This window comes from Bos indicus x Bos taurus, chromosome X (assembly GCF_003369695.1).
Source record: "Bos indicus x Bos taurus breed Angus x Brahman F1 hybrid chromosome X, Bos_hybrid_MaternalHap_v2.0, whole genome shotgun sequence".
In the NCBI taxonomy this organism is placed as follows: Eukaryota; Metazoa; Chordata; class Mammalia; order Artiodactyla; family Bovidae; genus Bos; species Bos indicus x Bos taurus.
In genome coordinates this window covers 18,021,233-18,036,366 of record NC_040105.1, presented here as the reverse complement: position 1 = coordinate 18,036,366, position 15,134 = coordinate 18,021,233, and the positions used below count along the sequence as shown (strand labels likewise).

At 47.2% G+C, this 15,134-nt stretch overlaps 1 protein-coding gene across 11 annotated transcripts in view; it reads left to right on the top strand.

Moving 5' to 3' along the window:
- The window catches only part of MAP7D2 (MAP7 domain containing 2), a 101,413-nt gene that overhangs the window by 42,824 nt on the left and 43,455 nt on the right, over positions 1-15,134 (top strand). For all 11 annotated transcript variants that reach the window (XM_027534024.1, XM_027534018.1, XM_027534016.1 and 8 more), the window contains exons 2-3: positions 9,758-9,835; positions 11,269-11,432. In XM_027534024.1, the coding sequence (XP_027389825.1) occupies positions 9,758-9,835; positions 11,269-11,432 (242 nt within the window). The remainder of the gene's footprint in view (positions 1-9,757; positions 9,836-11,268; positions 11,433-15,134) is intronic.

Below are 15,134 nucleotides of genomic sequence, written 5' to 3'. Positions count from 1 at the left end.
CTGCAGACACCGTAGATTTGAAAGAAGGGTTTAAAGATCAAGGGAATCGGGGACTTGTTCTGGACTGTATAGTAGTAGCCTTGCCACCTCCTTTGTGAATCCTGGTAGGAACAGCTACTCAGTTTCTGCACACCTAGATCCCTAGGTCAGTGCTCTTTCCTCCAGGTGGCCTTCCCTCTCACTATTGAGTTGATGCCCATCAGCTTGGGACTCAGCCAGATTGGCCTCAAATCCAAGGTCTGCCACTTAGCAGCTGTGACTTTGGACAGAAGTCTTAACCCCTGGGGAGAGTCTCACTTTCTCCATCTTGGAGCACACGGTGCCAGGCAGGAGATACGTGCTTAATAAATGGTACTTTTAGAAGAAGCCAGGCTAGCCTGTGAACCTGTGTACAGTTGGTCACACTGGGTGCAGTTGAACTTTATAACTTGGTGTGGTGTGTTTTCCTGTGGTTATGGGAGCCTGAGTTGCTGTGGCAGGAGTTCTAGGCTGGCTGCTTACATGTGTGTGAGTATAACTAGGCAATCTACTGTTGAGATGGTGAAGAACAGCATCATCACATACCACCTTCACAATTAGTGTTTGTGAAATGTCATCTGTGTATTCTTTTTTTAGTAGGAAGTTACTTGTCCTACTAGGGATAAGATCTAATTTCTGCTGAGTTACCAGAAGGGGAATGCCAGCATGTGTAGACACAAGTAATGGTTGGTGACTGAGACATCAAAGGCATGTATACATGTTCCCAGTATAATTTTTATAGGAAAGGAACGCTCACTGTGGTTTTAGACTGGCAGCATAGTACATACTCTGTCTCATCAGCTCTGTTAGGAAAGGTAGTATGGTTGGTCCTGTGGGCAGGAGTCCTCATTAACGGAAGAGGGAGAGCTGTAACCAGGAACAGGCAGGCTAGCGTGGGCAACACAGACTAGCTGAATTTGCTGTGCTCCCGCTGTGTCCTGGGTATGGTTAGTCAGCGCTTGTGAGCTGTCATTGCATCCTCATTGTAAGAGAGGCGCTACTGTTTCCCCATCTTACAGAAGAGGAAACTTAGGGCAGTTGCTGTAGGACTTGGCTGTTGTGCCTTCCTTCTTCCAGTAAGCCTAGCAGATCGGTGTGGATTGGTGATGATTCTGTACCAGATTCCTGGTTCCAGGGCAAGAATGATGTGATCTGAGATCCATTATTGTTTGACCTTTATGTCAAAGTGCTATACTCTTTGTGATTGCTTGGACTTGACCCAATTCTACACTTTAAAAAGCAAAAAAACTGGCCCTTCTCTTAGCTGTGCAGTTGTGATTTAAGAAATTCATTTAGGAAGCATTTAAGTCATTTAGTAATACTCTTACAACATTTACATTTTGGGGGAAAATTTAATTCAGTTGTTTTAAAGGAAACTGCTAGAAATTTAGCATATTTTATAAAAACATAATAGCAGTGTAAATTTGTATATATTCTTATTTCTTATATTCTCTATTTCCCCACTTTTCAAGGACTTTTTGGTATCTCTATACATTTTTTAAAAATGTGTTTTGATACCTGGATATGTATACCTCCATGCTATAGTAGTCAATAGCTATTGAACATAAATGCTAGTTCCAGGCCTGCCTCTTTTTGAAGTATTAATATAAATTATGACATCATCCTTGAAAGAGTCACATTGGAAGTAACAAATTCGGTGGCAACAGTGTAATACAGACTTTTTCACTGCAGTGAAAAGAGAATTTAAGCCAATTCAGAAGGTTATAGCTGGTAAGGAATAGAGGAGATCAGTGGTTCTAAAAGGAGACCTGATCACCTGGAAATTGTTAGCAATTGTGGGGGAAGCTGCCTTCCTTTCTTTACCTTTGAATTTCCTGAACAGATCCAGCAAAATAATGGCTACAAAGATATTTTAAAATGTTCCTCGTTTTTATAGACACTTCTGATACTTGGTTTAATGCTCTACAAATGGGGAGGTTTCCATCAAAGGGACATAATATTCATGGCCCCTCATTTAGGAACTATTTGAGTACCATGTGCAAGGTCTTGGGGCTTAGAGGGCAAGGGCAGATGCACAGGCACAGAGAGTAGCGTGGGGGCAGTAACAGCCATGGCAGACTCTGTGCAGGAGGGTGCAGGCAGACGGCCGATTGTTCCTTCTGCAGACATGATTGGGGGCCCACTCTTTGAGCCCCACTTAGCTGGGCTCTGGACATCCAGAGAGGAGCTGGAGGCAGGGCCTTGCCCTGTAGAATCAGCCTAGTCTAGTAGAACAGCAGCTCTTAAGGTGTGGGCCTTGGACACCCTTCTCTGGCGGGCCCTAGGCCCACTCCATGAAACTCTGGGAGTGCCGTCCAGCACTCTGGGTTCACAAGCCCTCCAGGTGGTTCCAACCCGCGCTGCAGTGGGAAGAGCAGCAGGCTAGGAGCAGTGTCAGTCCTTCTGAACAGAAGCATCACACGGGAGCTCTTAGAGCACCAGCACCCTGGCCACACCTGAGCCGACAGGGCCAGTCTCTGGGAGGGAGGCACAGGCACCCATAATTGTTAGAGCTCCCCAGGTGATGGCCTGTGTGACCACAGGTGAGGACCAGTGGTCTCCATGACCTGAGACAGATCATCACCGAGTTGTTGGTGCGTCCCTGCCTGCCAGTCCACAGAGGGGTGGGCGCCCCACAGGAGGGGCTGGCAGACACGGGGCTTCCTATTTGATGAGCTCTTCATTCCTGAGTCCCGTCCTTTTGTCTGGTCATTGTAATTGCACAGACGTGAGCTGTGATTAGGAAGATTACTTTAAAATTCATTTAATGCAGTCAATTTTTAAAAGTCGAACACAGCTGGCTTCACTTAAAAACTTTGCATTTCGATAATGGTTATTACATACCATGAATAATTGACTAATATCAGCTCATTGATATTCTAGGGAGAGAGTGCCTGAGGCTAATAAAATACATTTTTAAATTAGTTTTTTAAAATGTCTTGCCACAGCCCAAGGATAATGGGAAGTTACTTTAAGCAAGAACAGGTCAGTGAAGTATGAAATTTTATGCCCTTCTGTTCACATAAAATAGTCGTTTGTCTGCTCAGGATCCCTGTTTGATTCTTATTTCCTCTAGGGGTGAATTACCCAAGAAAACACCTCAGTTTCACGGACACACTACCTGAGTGTCCTCACCCCAGGAAGCATTACTGCATTGAGAATGAGGCAGAGGTGACTCTGGCAGGGCTGCCCCTTGTCCTTCTGGGAAGGTGTCATCTGCTCCCTCTTTGTCTTTGGGTCCCTCCCAGGGTTTTACACTTCAGCAAATGGTCTACAGTCCACGGGGTCACAAAGAGTCAGACACAACTGAGCGGCTAAACTACATTTTAGAAAGCTTTGTACTTTGAGGTTATTGCAGATTCACATGCAGCTGTAGCAGTACTGCAGAGAGGTCCCATGGACCCACCACTCAGTTTCCCCTGTGGCACTAACGCTGAACAGCAGGGAGAGACGAGAAAGCCTTCCTCAGTGATCAGTGCAAAGAAACAGAGGAAAACAACAGAATGCGAAAGACCAGAGATGGCTTCAAGAAAATTAGAGATACCAAGGGAACATTTCATGCAAAGATGGGCTCGATAAAGGACAGAAATGGTATGGACCTAACAGAAGCAGAAGATATTAAGAAGAGGTGGCAAGAATACACAGGAGAACTGTACAAAAATGATCTTAATGACCCAGATAACCACGATGGTATGATCACTCACCTAATCCGGACATCCTAGAGTGTGAAATCAAGTGGGCCTTAGGAACCATCACTACGAACAAAGCTAGTGGAGGTGATGGAATTCCAGTTGAGCTATTTCAAATCCTGGAAGATGATGCTGTGAAAGTGCTGCACTCAATATGCCAGCAAACTTGGAAAACTCAGCAGTGGCCACAGGACTGGAAAAGGTTACTTTTCATTCCAATCCCAAAGAAAGGCAATGCCAAAGAATGCTCAAACTACTGCACAATTGCACTCATCTCACACGCTAGTAAAGTAATGCTCAAAATGCTCCAAGCCAGGCTTCAACAGTACATGAATCGTGAACTTCCAGACGTTCAAGCTGGTTTTAGAAAAGGCAGAGGAACCAGAGATCAAATTGCCAGCACATCTGCTGGATCATTGAAAAAGCAAGAGAGTTTCAGAAGAATATCTACTTCTGCTTTATTGACTATGCCAAAGCCTTTGACTGTGTGGATCACAACAAACTGGAAGATTCTTAAAGATATGGGAATACCAGACCACATTACCTACCTCCTGAGAAATCTGTATGCAGGTCAAGAAGCAACATTTAGAACCGGACATGGAACAACAGACTGGTTCCAAATTGGGAAAGGAGTACGCCAGGGCTTTATATTGTCATCCTGCTTATTTAACTTATACGCAGAGTACATCATGTGAAATGCCAGGCTGGATGAAGCACAAGCTGGAATCAAGATTGCAGGGAGAAATATCAACAACCTCAGATATGCAAATGCTGCTGCTGCTGCTGCTAAGTCGCCTTAGTCGTGTCCAACTCTGTGTGACCCCATAGACGGCAGCCCACCAGGCTCTCCCGTCCCTGGGATTCCCCAGGCAAGAACACTGGAGTGGGTTGCCATGTCCTTCTCCAATGCATGAAAGTGAAAAGTGAAAGTGAAGTCGCTCAGTGGTGTGCGACTCTTAGCGACCCCATGGACTGCAGCCTACCAGGCTCCTCTGTCCGTGGGATTTTCCAGGCAAGAGTACTGGAGTGGGGTGCCATTGCCTTCTCCAACATGCAGATGCCAACACCCTTATGACAGAAAGCAAAGAGGAACTAAAGAGCCTCCTGATGAAAATGAAAGAGGAGAGTGAAAAAACTGGCTGAAAACTCAACATTCAAAAAACAAAGATCATGGCATCCCGTCCCACCACTTCATGGGGTGTCCCATCACTTCCAAATAGATGGGGAAACAATGGAATCAGTGACAGACTTATTTTCTTGGGCTCCAAAATCACTGCAGATGGTGACTGCAGCCATGAAATTAAGACACTTGCTCCTTGGAAGAAAAGCTGTGACCAACCTAGACAGCGTATTAAAAAGCAGAGACATTACTTTGCCAACAAAGGTCCGTCTAGTCACAGCTATGCTTTTTTCAGTAGTCATGTGTGGATGTGAGAGTTGGACCATAAAGAAAGCTGAGCTCTGAAAATTTGATGCTTTTAAACTATGGTGTTGGAGAAGACTCTTGAGAGTCCCTTGGACTGCAGGGAGATCCAGCCAGTCCATCCTAAAGGAAATCAGTCCTGAATATTCATTGGAAGACTGATGGTGAAGCTGAAACTCCAATACTTTGGCCACCTGATGCGAAGAACTGACTCACTGGAAAAAATCCTGATGCTGGGAAAGATTGAAGGTGGGAGAAGGGGACAACAGAAGATGAGATGGTTGGATGGCATCACTGACTCAATGGACATGAGTTTGAGCAAGCTCCAGGAGTTAGTGATGGACAGGGAAGCCTGGCGTGCTGCAGTCCATGAGGTCACAAAGAGTCAGACACAACTGAGCAACTGAACTGAACTAACTCTCAGTGCAATAGTAGCTCTCAAAGCTAGGGTTGCTAACCCTGGCTCAAGTCATCACTGCCAGTGCAGGAGACCCAGCTTTGGTCCCTGGGTTGGGAAGATCCTCTGGAGAAGGGAGTGGCAACCCACTCCAGTATTCTTGCCTGGGAAAGCCCAGGAACAGAGGAGCTTGGCGGGCTTCAGTCCATGAGTTCACAAGGAGTTGCACACGACTAAGCAACTGAACACACACACACCCACACACACACACCCACACACACACACCCACCCACTCACCCACCCATACCCATGTCTTTAGTGGAAGTCTCCTGGTGGTGTTAGCATTCATGTATTAAGGTCACTTGCTCTGGGCCTGTGAATCATAGTCTACCTCGACTTCTCAGGCTGTGTTGCTGCAGCGATGCTAACTGGTCAGGTCCACGCCCCCAGACACATAGGGGCTGTCTGCTTTGTGCTGTACCCCTTCATCCTTCGGGTAGAACCTCTTGGCAGAGGTCCCCAGAGGTTCATCAGGGATCATGAGGTGGAAATGGAGATATAATTATTTGGCTTCTCCTCAAATGGATATTCTAGAAATGATTGCTTGACAGTTCTTTTAATCAGGAGAGGCAGATGCTATGTAGAAGAATGATGCCTTACCACAGTCTTACTCACCCAGCAAAACTCAACCTTGATTGGACGCTGAATTCTTCTTCATTTGTGTGTGTCCCAGGGCAGTTACGTGTGAATCACGAGAGTGAGCCTTGAGGTTCCTGGTTCACTGTTTTTCAGTACGGTGGCTGACAGCCTCATGTGGCTAGTGAGTGCCTGAAACAGGCCCAGTGTGATGGAGGAACAGAATTGTTCATTGCATTTAATCTTTATTATCTTAAACAGAGAAGAATGGCTTGTCACTGCCATGTGAGAGCGTATAGAGATTCTAGGTTACCCACCTTGGACTGAGTCATTTCCTCCCCCTCAGTGGGGCCCAAGCAAAATTCCGTGGCACGGCTGCCCCCGGGGTCATCAGGCTATCCCCTTTCCCCACGCAGCATCCAAACATTTCCAAACCATCAGTTTGAAGAGGAAGCAAATACTTAGCACATCTGTTCACAGCTGGCCAGTGCCCAGCTCACAGTAGTGCTTAATCAGTACTTCTCTAATGAGTTGGTCTTGCACTTCTCTCTGAATTTGCATACGCATTCTTGGGACAAGGATGGAACTTGTTCCTTGTGTATGATAGAGTCTCAGAAAGCCACGAAGCATTCGTTCATCAGTGCTGAGATCGAGCTATTACGTTTCCTCTTTTGCCACGTGAGAAAGCAGTGATTAAGAGTGTGAGTCCTGGAGTCAGGTTCTTAGGTTGGAATCTGCATCTCCACTTTCTGATGGTGTAACCTTGAACAAGTTAACCTCTGTGTACCTTTTTTGTACCTGTAAGATGAGGGTCATAATAGTACGTCTGTCATCATGGGGTGATTGGGCCAAGTAAATTCAAGCAGTGGACTTGTTTCGTACATTGTAGCCTCCTGTTATGACGAAGCAGGTCATGACTATGAGCCTGATAATGAAGATTTTCTGAAAAATAATTTGAGGGTGTGACTCTTACAAGTGCCCACAAGGGGGCAGCCTAAACTTCATGCATATCTCTGCAACAGCCATCCTTCTGTTGGTAAAGCCTTAAGGTATCATGGCCAATTTCAAATGTGCTTGGCCTTTTCCCCTCAGTTTTTCCTCTTTTTCTTCTGTTCAAAGAACACTTTCAGTGGTTCTCAGTCTGCATCTTAGATCTGGAGGGTGACAGGTCATGCCTGAGCTGTTAAATAGAAGTGGTGCTGTTGCCAGCATCTGTCCAGGGGTTGTTGGCTTCTCTTTGTAGCTTTTCACACAGAACAAATCCTTATTAATCAAGTGCTTAAGGTAGAGACTAGAGCTTGAATGTTTAGAGGATCATCATGGAGAAATCTGGCTTTCTCTGCCCTCTACCCTACCACTGACCACATTCCTGTCTTTGAGTGTTGTGTGTGCACCTTGAGGCTTGTGGGGGTAGGATGTGGCCCAAGCGGGTTGACCCAGAGATGCAGATCTGCCCTTGGCTCAGTAGGCCCTCACTCCCTGCAGGGAGACAGTGCCCTACAGCTAAGCAGAATGAAATTAGGGTTCTGCAAGCAATGTGAGAGCACAGAGCTTCACGGATCTGGGAAACTGTGGGCTCTTGAAGGTGGGTGGAGTTCATACAAGTTCAGGGGATGTAAGGGAAAGGGGTCAGACTGGGAGAGCAGCACTGATGAGCTGAGAAGTTGGGCGTTTAAATTCTTGATGCTGTTCGTGTCATTGGTACCATCGTAGTTCAGTTCAGTTGCTCGGTTGTGTCTGACTCTTTACAACCCCATGGACCGCAGCACGCCAGGCTTCCCTGTCCTTTACCAACTCCCGGAGCTTGCTCAAACTCATGTCTATCAAGTCGGTGATGCCATTAATCATTAATCGTAATGATTAAGAGTTGACAAAAACCAAATGAACTTATTTACAAAACAGAAATAAACTCCAGACATAGAAAACAAACTTATCATTACTAAAAGAGGAAAGGGGGATAGAGATAAAATAGGAGTTTGTGATTAACATACATGCACTACTATATATAAAATAGATAATCAGCAAGGACCTACTGTATAGCACAAGGAACTATATTCAGTATCTTGTAATAACCTATAGTAGAAAAGAATATGAAGCAATATATATATGTGTGTATGTACGTGTATAACTGAACCACTTTGCTGTACACCTGAAAGTGACACACAACACTGGAAGGTAACTATACTTCAATTTTTTTTTTTTTAATGGGAAGTGGCACTTGAGTTGATTTTCCAAGACTTCTCTCTTGAACTTTAATATCCCTGCTGCATAATCCAGGCTGCAGAATTAGATGGTTGTGGGGAATTGTGACAACCCAGAGCTTATCACATCCATCCTTATCTGCATTCCTGCTGCTGCTCTGCACTCCAAGCCTCCAGGCCCCTCTCCTGGGCAGTAGAAGGCACACCTCTGAAAGGCGCATGCTGTGAAGTCAGCTGTGATATTACCACAGAAGAGACCCAGGCACTGGGCACATCAGTCCGGTTATAGCAGCACTAAAGCCAGTTTCTCCAGAATGTGGTCCTTGACCACTGTGTAAGTAATACTAATGAATGATCAGTAATGATCAGAGCAAGCGCAGTAAATTACTTTTAATCCTAAAACAACTGGGAAGATCATTTCATCTTTGCTTCAGAAAGCCCTTTAGGGTCCTGTACAAGATGAGTGGAGATGCGGAGCTCCTGGGATGTTTCCCGGACATTTTAGGGGGGAATTGCCATTTGTTCCATTTTATTTCTTGTACTGATAATAAAACAAAATGAAATAACAAGTAAACAGAAGTGCATTATATTCCTTCTTTGTGATTCTAAAATGCTAAGATTGACATGTGAGCAAACTTAGTAGAACCAAAATCAAACTTGAGCGTTACTTTTTTCCAGCTCACTCATACATGCCCCTCAGCAGTTGTCTTCTTCCAGAAAGTTGAATGTTCACTAATAATAATAAAAGTAAAAAAGCGAAGTCACTCAGTCGTGTCTGACTCTTTGCGGCCCTGTGGACTGTTAGCCCACCAGGCTCCTCAATCCACGGAATTTTCCAGGCAAGAATATTGGAGTGGGTTGCCATTTCCTTCTCCAGGGATCTTCCCAACCCAGGGATCGAACCTGGGTCTCCCGCATTGCAGGCAAATGCTTTACTGTCTGAGCCACCAGGGAAGCCCTAATAATAACAATAATTTATGTAATAATTGTGTCTTCTTTTATGCATCTGCCTTCCCCTGTGAGCCGGACCAGGGGAAGCCTGGTAGGCTTTTCTGCATGTTGCCAGGCCTGTCCCTTATTGAGTTTTCTGACTCCTCTGGGACCAGGCCTGGAGCCAGAGAACTAGGAGGAAGGTTAGTTCTCCAGGGCTGGCCTGGGGCCGCTTGAGCCCAGTTTGGCGGGTGAGCATGACAGCCACAGCTACCGCTCCTCAACTCTCAGGTCTGGGCCATCCTCCCCTGTGGTAGGGAGTGATGGACCACTTCACTCTGCAGGTGAAGTGATGTTGATGCTGATGTGTGCATGTGTCCAGACCCAGGGTGTGGCCCCAGCACCCCCTGGCACTCAGAAGATGGGAAGAGTGAAGTCTTTGATCGTGTTTTCTCTCTTGTAGGCATGGAAGGATTTTTAAAATCCGATGAGAGACAACGACTAGCTAAAGAAAGACGAGAAGAAAGAGAAAAATGTCTTGGTAAGTTGTGCACTTTGGCTGTTTAAGTCCAAGGGAGTAGAGATGTGATGGTGTCTTTTCTCAGGACTCTTAGAAATTTGTGACTAAATGAGAAAAGAACTGGGACAGTTGCTAGGTCAATGTGGAAAACTGGGAGCAAACCATCACTACCACTGGTCTGTTCACAGATATTACATAATTCTCAGGGCGGTTGATTTACTCACTGAGCATGTGTTGAAGCTCTGTTACTGGCACTGCACTACGGCTGTGGCTAGGGTGCTGAAGAACAAGAGACATTCTCTGCACACCATCCCCCTCTTCAGGTGACCTCTGCCCAGGGCAGCTGAAGGGCCGTCCTTGGAGGAACAGAGGAAATCGACACAGAAGGCCATTTCTATGTTAGGACAGGGAACCAATTGGGAAAGGCTGTCCTATTGGGAAAGGCTGTCCTACCTTGCAGGCTGTGGACAGAAGCATCAGGGCTGTTCCCCACAGGGTGCCTCAGGTAGGTAGAGAGTGGCTTCCCTAGGGCACTGAGACGGAAGAGGAGCTTGTGAATCCTTCTCCTTGACTGCCTCCTCCTGGTCACTTCAGATATTGCATACTCCAGGGAACCTTGGAGAAGGCAATGGCACCCCACTCCAGTACTGTTGCCTGGAAAATCCCATGGACGGAGGAGCCTGGTGGGCTGCCGTCCATGGGGTTGCTAAGATTTGGACACAACTGAGTGACTTCACTTTCACTTTTCACTTTCATGCATTGGAGAAGGAAATGGCAACCCGCTCCAGTGTTCTTGCCTGGAGAATCCCAGGGACGGGGGAGCCTGCTGGGCTGCTGTCTATGGGGTCGCACAGAGTCGGACACAACTGAAGCGACTTAGCAGCAGCAGCAGCAGCAGCAGCAGCAGCAGGGAACCCTTGCCTGCTTGGCCAGGTGGAGTTAAGGCCCCTTAGTACATGTCTCAAGAAGGAAGGCAGTCCTGTTCATCCTCTTCTGTTTACTCTCACTCAGTTCAGCATCTGGTGTGTGGTGTATACACAGCTAATGTGTCCTGAATGAAGATACCCTGATAGCTCTCATTTCTCAATCCCTGACGTGGCATAGCCATTGGGACAAGTCTGACTTGATGGTGATGACAGACAGAGCTCCCACGTGTAGGGGCAGTGACTCTCTACTTTCCCTGCATTGTCTCATTTGGTCTCCACAACGCTGTGATGTTGTGCATCCCCACCTCACAGAGGAGGAAACTGAGGCAGACAGAAGATGTGGCTAATAGGCCTGGGGTCACCCAGCTAGTGGTAGAGGTGCCAGAACCCTTCCTCTCAGTTACTGCAGCCTACAATCCCTCTGGGCTCCTTTTTGGGGTTCAGTCTCACTTCTGCATTGTTGGTATTAAGCCAAACGGCATGGGGTGCTCCGGTAATGACACATTTTTTCTGCCTTCCTTCCCCCAGCTGCCCGGGAGCAGCAAATTCTGGAGAAACAGAAGAGAGCCAAGCTCCAGTATGAAAAGCAAATTGAGGAGCGATGGAAGAAGCTGGAAGAGCAGCGGCAGCGAGAGGAGCAGAAGAGGGCGGCTGTGGAGGAGAAGAGGAAGCAGAAGCTCCGGGAGGAGGAGGTGAGGGCTGGCCGGAACAGGAGCAAAGAGACAGATCCATTCAACTTAGCAGTTTATTGCTGTGTGACCTCAGATAAGCTGGTTGGCCTCTCTGGGCCTTAATTTCTTTGTTTCTGAAGTGCAGGGGGTGGACTTGGTGGACTCCAAGACCTCTTTCAGATGTCTTCTCTGATGATAAGACTCAGAGGGGATTATGGGTGGGGACTGAGTGACATCCATCTGGGGGTTACTTGAGGCATCCATGCTTCTGGGGCAGACACGAGGCTGGAGGAAGGGCTGTGAGTGTAGAGGGTAATGTGATCTTGTAGTCACTGCTGGAAAATCAAATAGCCTACCTTCCAATACAAACATGCTAGTCTATTTATATTTTAATGCAGGTCTTGCTTTAATCATCCTTTCTCTCTAGTTATGTTTTAAAAAAGAAATGGAATGTAATTACCTGACAGAGTCCTTTATTACTAAACTCTGAAAGTATATTTAGAAAGCATATTTGGGGTATAGATTTTCTTAACAAGTATATTTTAAGAGTATAATCACAGCCTTGTATCAGGTGATGATCATTTTTTATTCATAAGGTATAGTGACTCATCATTTAGTATGAACAATATAGAGGTTTGTTAATTGCCAGCACTGTAAGATAGAGTGAAAAGTGGAAGTGTTAGTTGCTCAGTCGTGTCTGACTCTTAGCGACCCCGTGGACTGTAGCCCACCAGGCTCTTCTGTCCATGGGATTCTCCAGGCAAAAATACTGGAGTGGGTAGCCATTCCCTTCTCCAGGAGATCTTCCTGACTCAGGGATCAAACCCAGGTCTCCTGCATTGCAGGCAGATTCTTTACCATCTGAGCCACCAGGGAAGCCCATAAGATACAGAGATGTTGGTATAAATTCAGTATTTCTTTTAAATCTCTGAATTATCACTGTCTTTAGCCTTTGGTCTTTTTTTTTTTTTTTTAACTTATAAAACCCCCACAATCATGCACACATACACACAATTAGAACCATCTTTGGCCACAGCAGACAGGCTTAAGTGGCAACTTCTTTGTTCCTCTTAGCAGATGGAGGCCTGAGGAAAGGTCTTAGTCACAGTTCACTGTTGCTGTCTCAGCCAGATCCCTATGTGCCTTTGTGAGCTCCTGGTGCAAACCCCAGCTCTCCCACTTAAGCAGCCGGCAGCCAAGGCCAAGTCCCACAGCCCCTCTAAGAACTCATTCTTCTCAGCCCAGAACAGAGAGGTGGTCACAGGAGTTAAAGAAGGTGACTTTTGTAAAAGTGCCGGCAAAGCACTAGTGCAGAATAACTGCTCCCTTCACTGACTTCAGCTGACCTTGGCTGAAGCACAGTCAGGAGAGAGCTACCCAGAAAAGATGGTGGCACAGGGTGTGGAGACCAAGAGAAAAGCCACAGTGAGCTGGGCTGTTTCAGTGACCAGGACGGACCTCTCCTTTCCCAGCCTGGGCATTTGTCGTGAGTTGCTGGACTCGCTCGCCCCTTTCTTCCTATACTCCCATCCTTGGCTCACAGCTCCCTGCTCCCTCCACTTCCACTCCTGACCCCTGCAGGACTGCTGATTTCAGGGAATGCTTGTCACTGCTATTTCCAGGACAGGGTGCCTCAGAGACACAGGAGACACTTCCTTAGCCTGCACCACACCTGACAGCACCATACAGGCCCGCCTCTGAGGCATTCTGTACTCTTTTATTTTAATTGAACAACAGTGCCAGAGGCATTTTAAGTCAATCATTTTACATCGGACTCCAGTCTCTTGCAGATGAGGGAATGTCATGCCAGCTGGTTAGTCCTGATGCAGCTGACTTGGTAGTGCTTGTGCTTGGGCTAATTTCCTATTTGCTTTGTCTGCTCCCATTCACCCCTTATGTGATGATGGTAGGCACTGGGGCAGCCTGCCTGCCTGTGGCTGGCAAACACATGCCAAGCTTGCATCCCCTTCTCCTCGGACGCAGCAGCGCAAGACTGAGAGCTGGGCCTCCCATGGGTGCAGAGCAACCTGAGGAAGCAGTAGGCTCCCTGCCCCACCTGCTCCTGTCCTTAGAGCCCCAGGAGACCTCAGTGGAGATCACGGACTCTGCAAATACAGCCTGGTCATCACTGCTCTGCTGGGGCTGAGGTCCGACTGGCATTCTCGTGAGGGATCTTTGGAGGGGATGGATAGCTCTCTGCTGCGGGAGCCTTTCCGAAGGAAAGCCTTTGCATTTACCTCCATGGTTCGCTGGAGATCTTTTGCGAGGGCTGCTCTCTGCTTGGCACGTGGCTATGGAGACACTCCACAATGCCAGGATTATCTCAGTCCTTTCTGTCAGGGCCCATCTCTGTCAACCAGGGAGAAGTCTCTATAGGAAGATGGTTCACTCCATTTTGCTCCTCTAGTTTGCTAGAAAGTGTGTTCCCCACCAACTCCTGCCTCTCCAGTCTGATGTTAGAAGCTCAGAAAAGGCCTGTTGACTCCTCACCTCCCCACCAGCCCTGCCCTGGCTCCAGGTTCCTAGGGTTGTTGGTCTTGCTATCACTCTTGGTAACACCTCACATCTGTGCAGGTGAGCCCCAGACTTGGCGTGGATACCTCCTCTCTGACACCACAGAAGCTCCCAGAGGTGTCAAAGGCTAGAAGGTAGGCAGGCCTGTCCTAGGGAAGGGGGAGTCTAGTGTCCACTTGGCAGCCTGACCTTGAGCTCATTCTCTTGCTGCAGCCTGCCTTCTCCTCAAGGTGGGTTCTTGAAACCCTTACATGCCACATAGCTCCCAAGCATCAAGCTTCTGGAACCAGAACCTTAACCTCCCTGGGTTAAGGGTGACAGCACAGTATACTCACCTTTCTCCACTCAGGGAAGTATAGTTTCATGACTCGGAACCAACTCCTTGTTCCTCCTGCTAAACAGATAACCAGGAAAGGCCTCTTTCAAAGAGTACCTTCATCTCTGTAAGTTACTTTAACACATCACAACTTCTCATCTTCTTCTTGCTTGATACCTAACAAAACCCACCAGGGTGATTGTAAAAACAAGACCTTTCTGAACTCAACTAAATGAAAACTTCTTAAGATGAGAGCTGGCTGCTCTTAGAGGGCATTGGCTGGCATAGGGCCATGGTGATTACATAGCTTTCCAGCCAGATGTGCATGTCTGTTTCCAGAGAAAAATGCCCTCCACGGAGCCCTGCTTAGGACCATTTGGGGGCTTGTCCCCACTCTATCACTTCCAGAATGCGTGGAGTAAGGGCAACGGGGAAGGCGTGTCAGCCCTCTACTCCTGCCTGAGACAGCTGTCTGGGTAACAGTGGCCAGGCCGAGCCCTGCCACAGGCTTTTTATACTGCTTGGCCAACTCAGAGCATCACCCTGGTCGTGGTTCTCCTGTTAAGTTCATCCAGGCATATCTAGGGCCAGACCTCAAGGGGTCAAGGGTAAGTTGCCCTCATTCCTTCCTTCTGCTAAGCCCCACCCGGGAGAGAACATTCTAGGGACAAGAGTCTACGTTGCCCTTTCACCATCCTCTGTTGATGATCAGATGATACTCAGGAGAGCTAGAACTTGGCAGGATTTGCAGTATGCAGCTCTGATATTTATTAATACTGTTCTTCTGATGTGATTGAAGTTTCTCAACATGCTCCCTTGTGCTCAAGCTTTCTTCTAACCAGTGGTTCTCAGTACCATCCCAAGACCAACAGTATCAACATCTCCTGGAAATT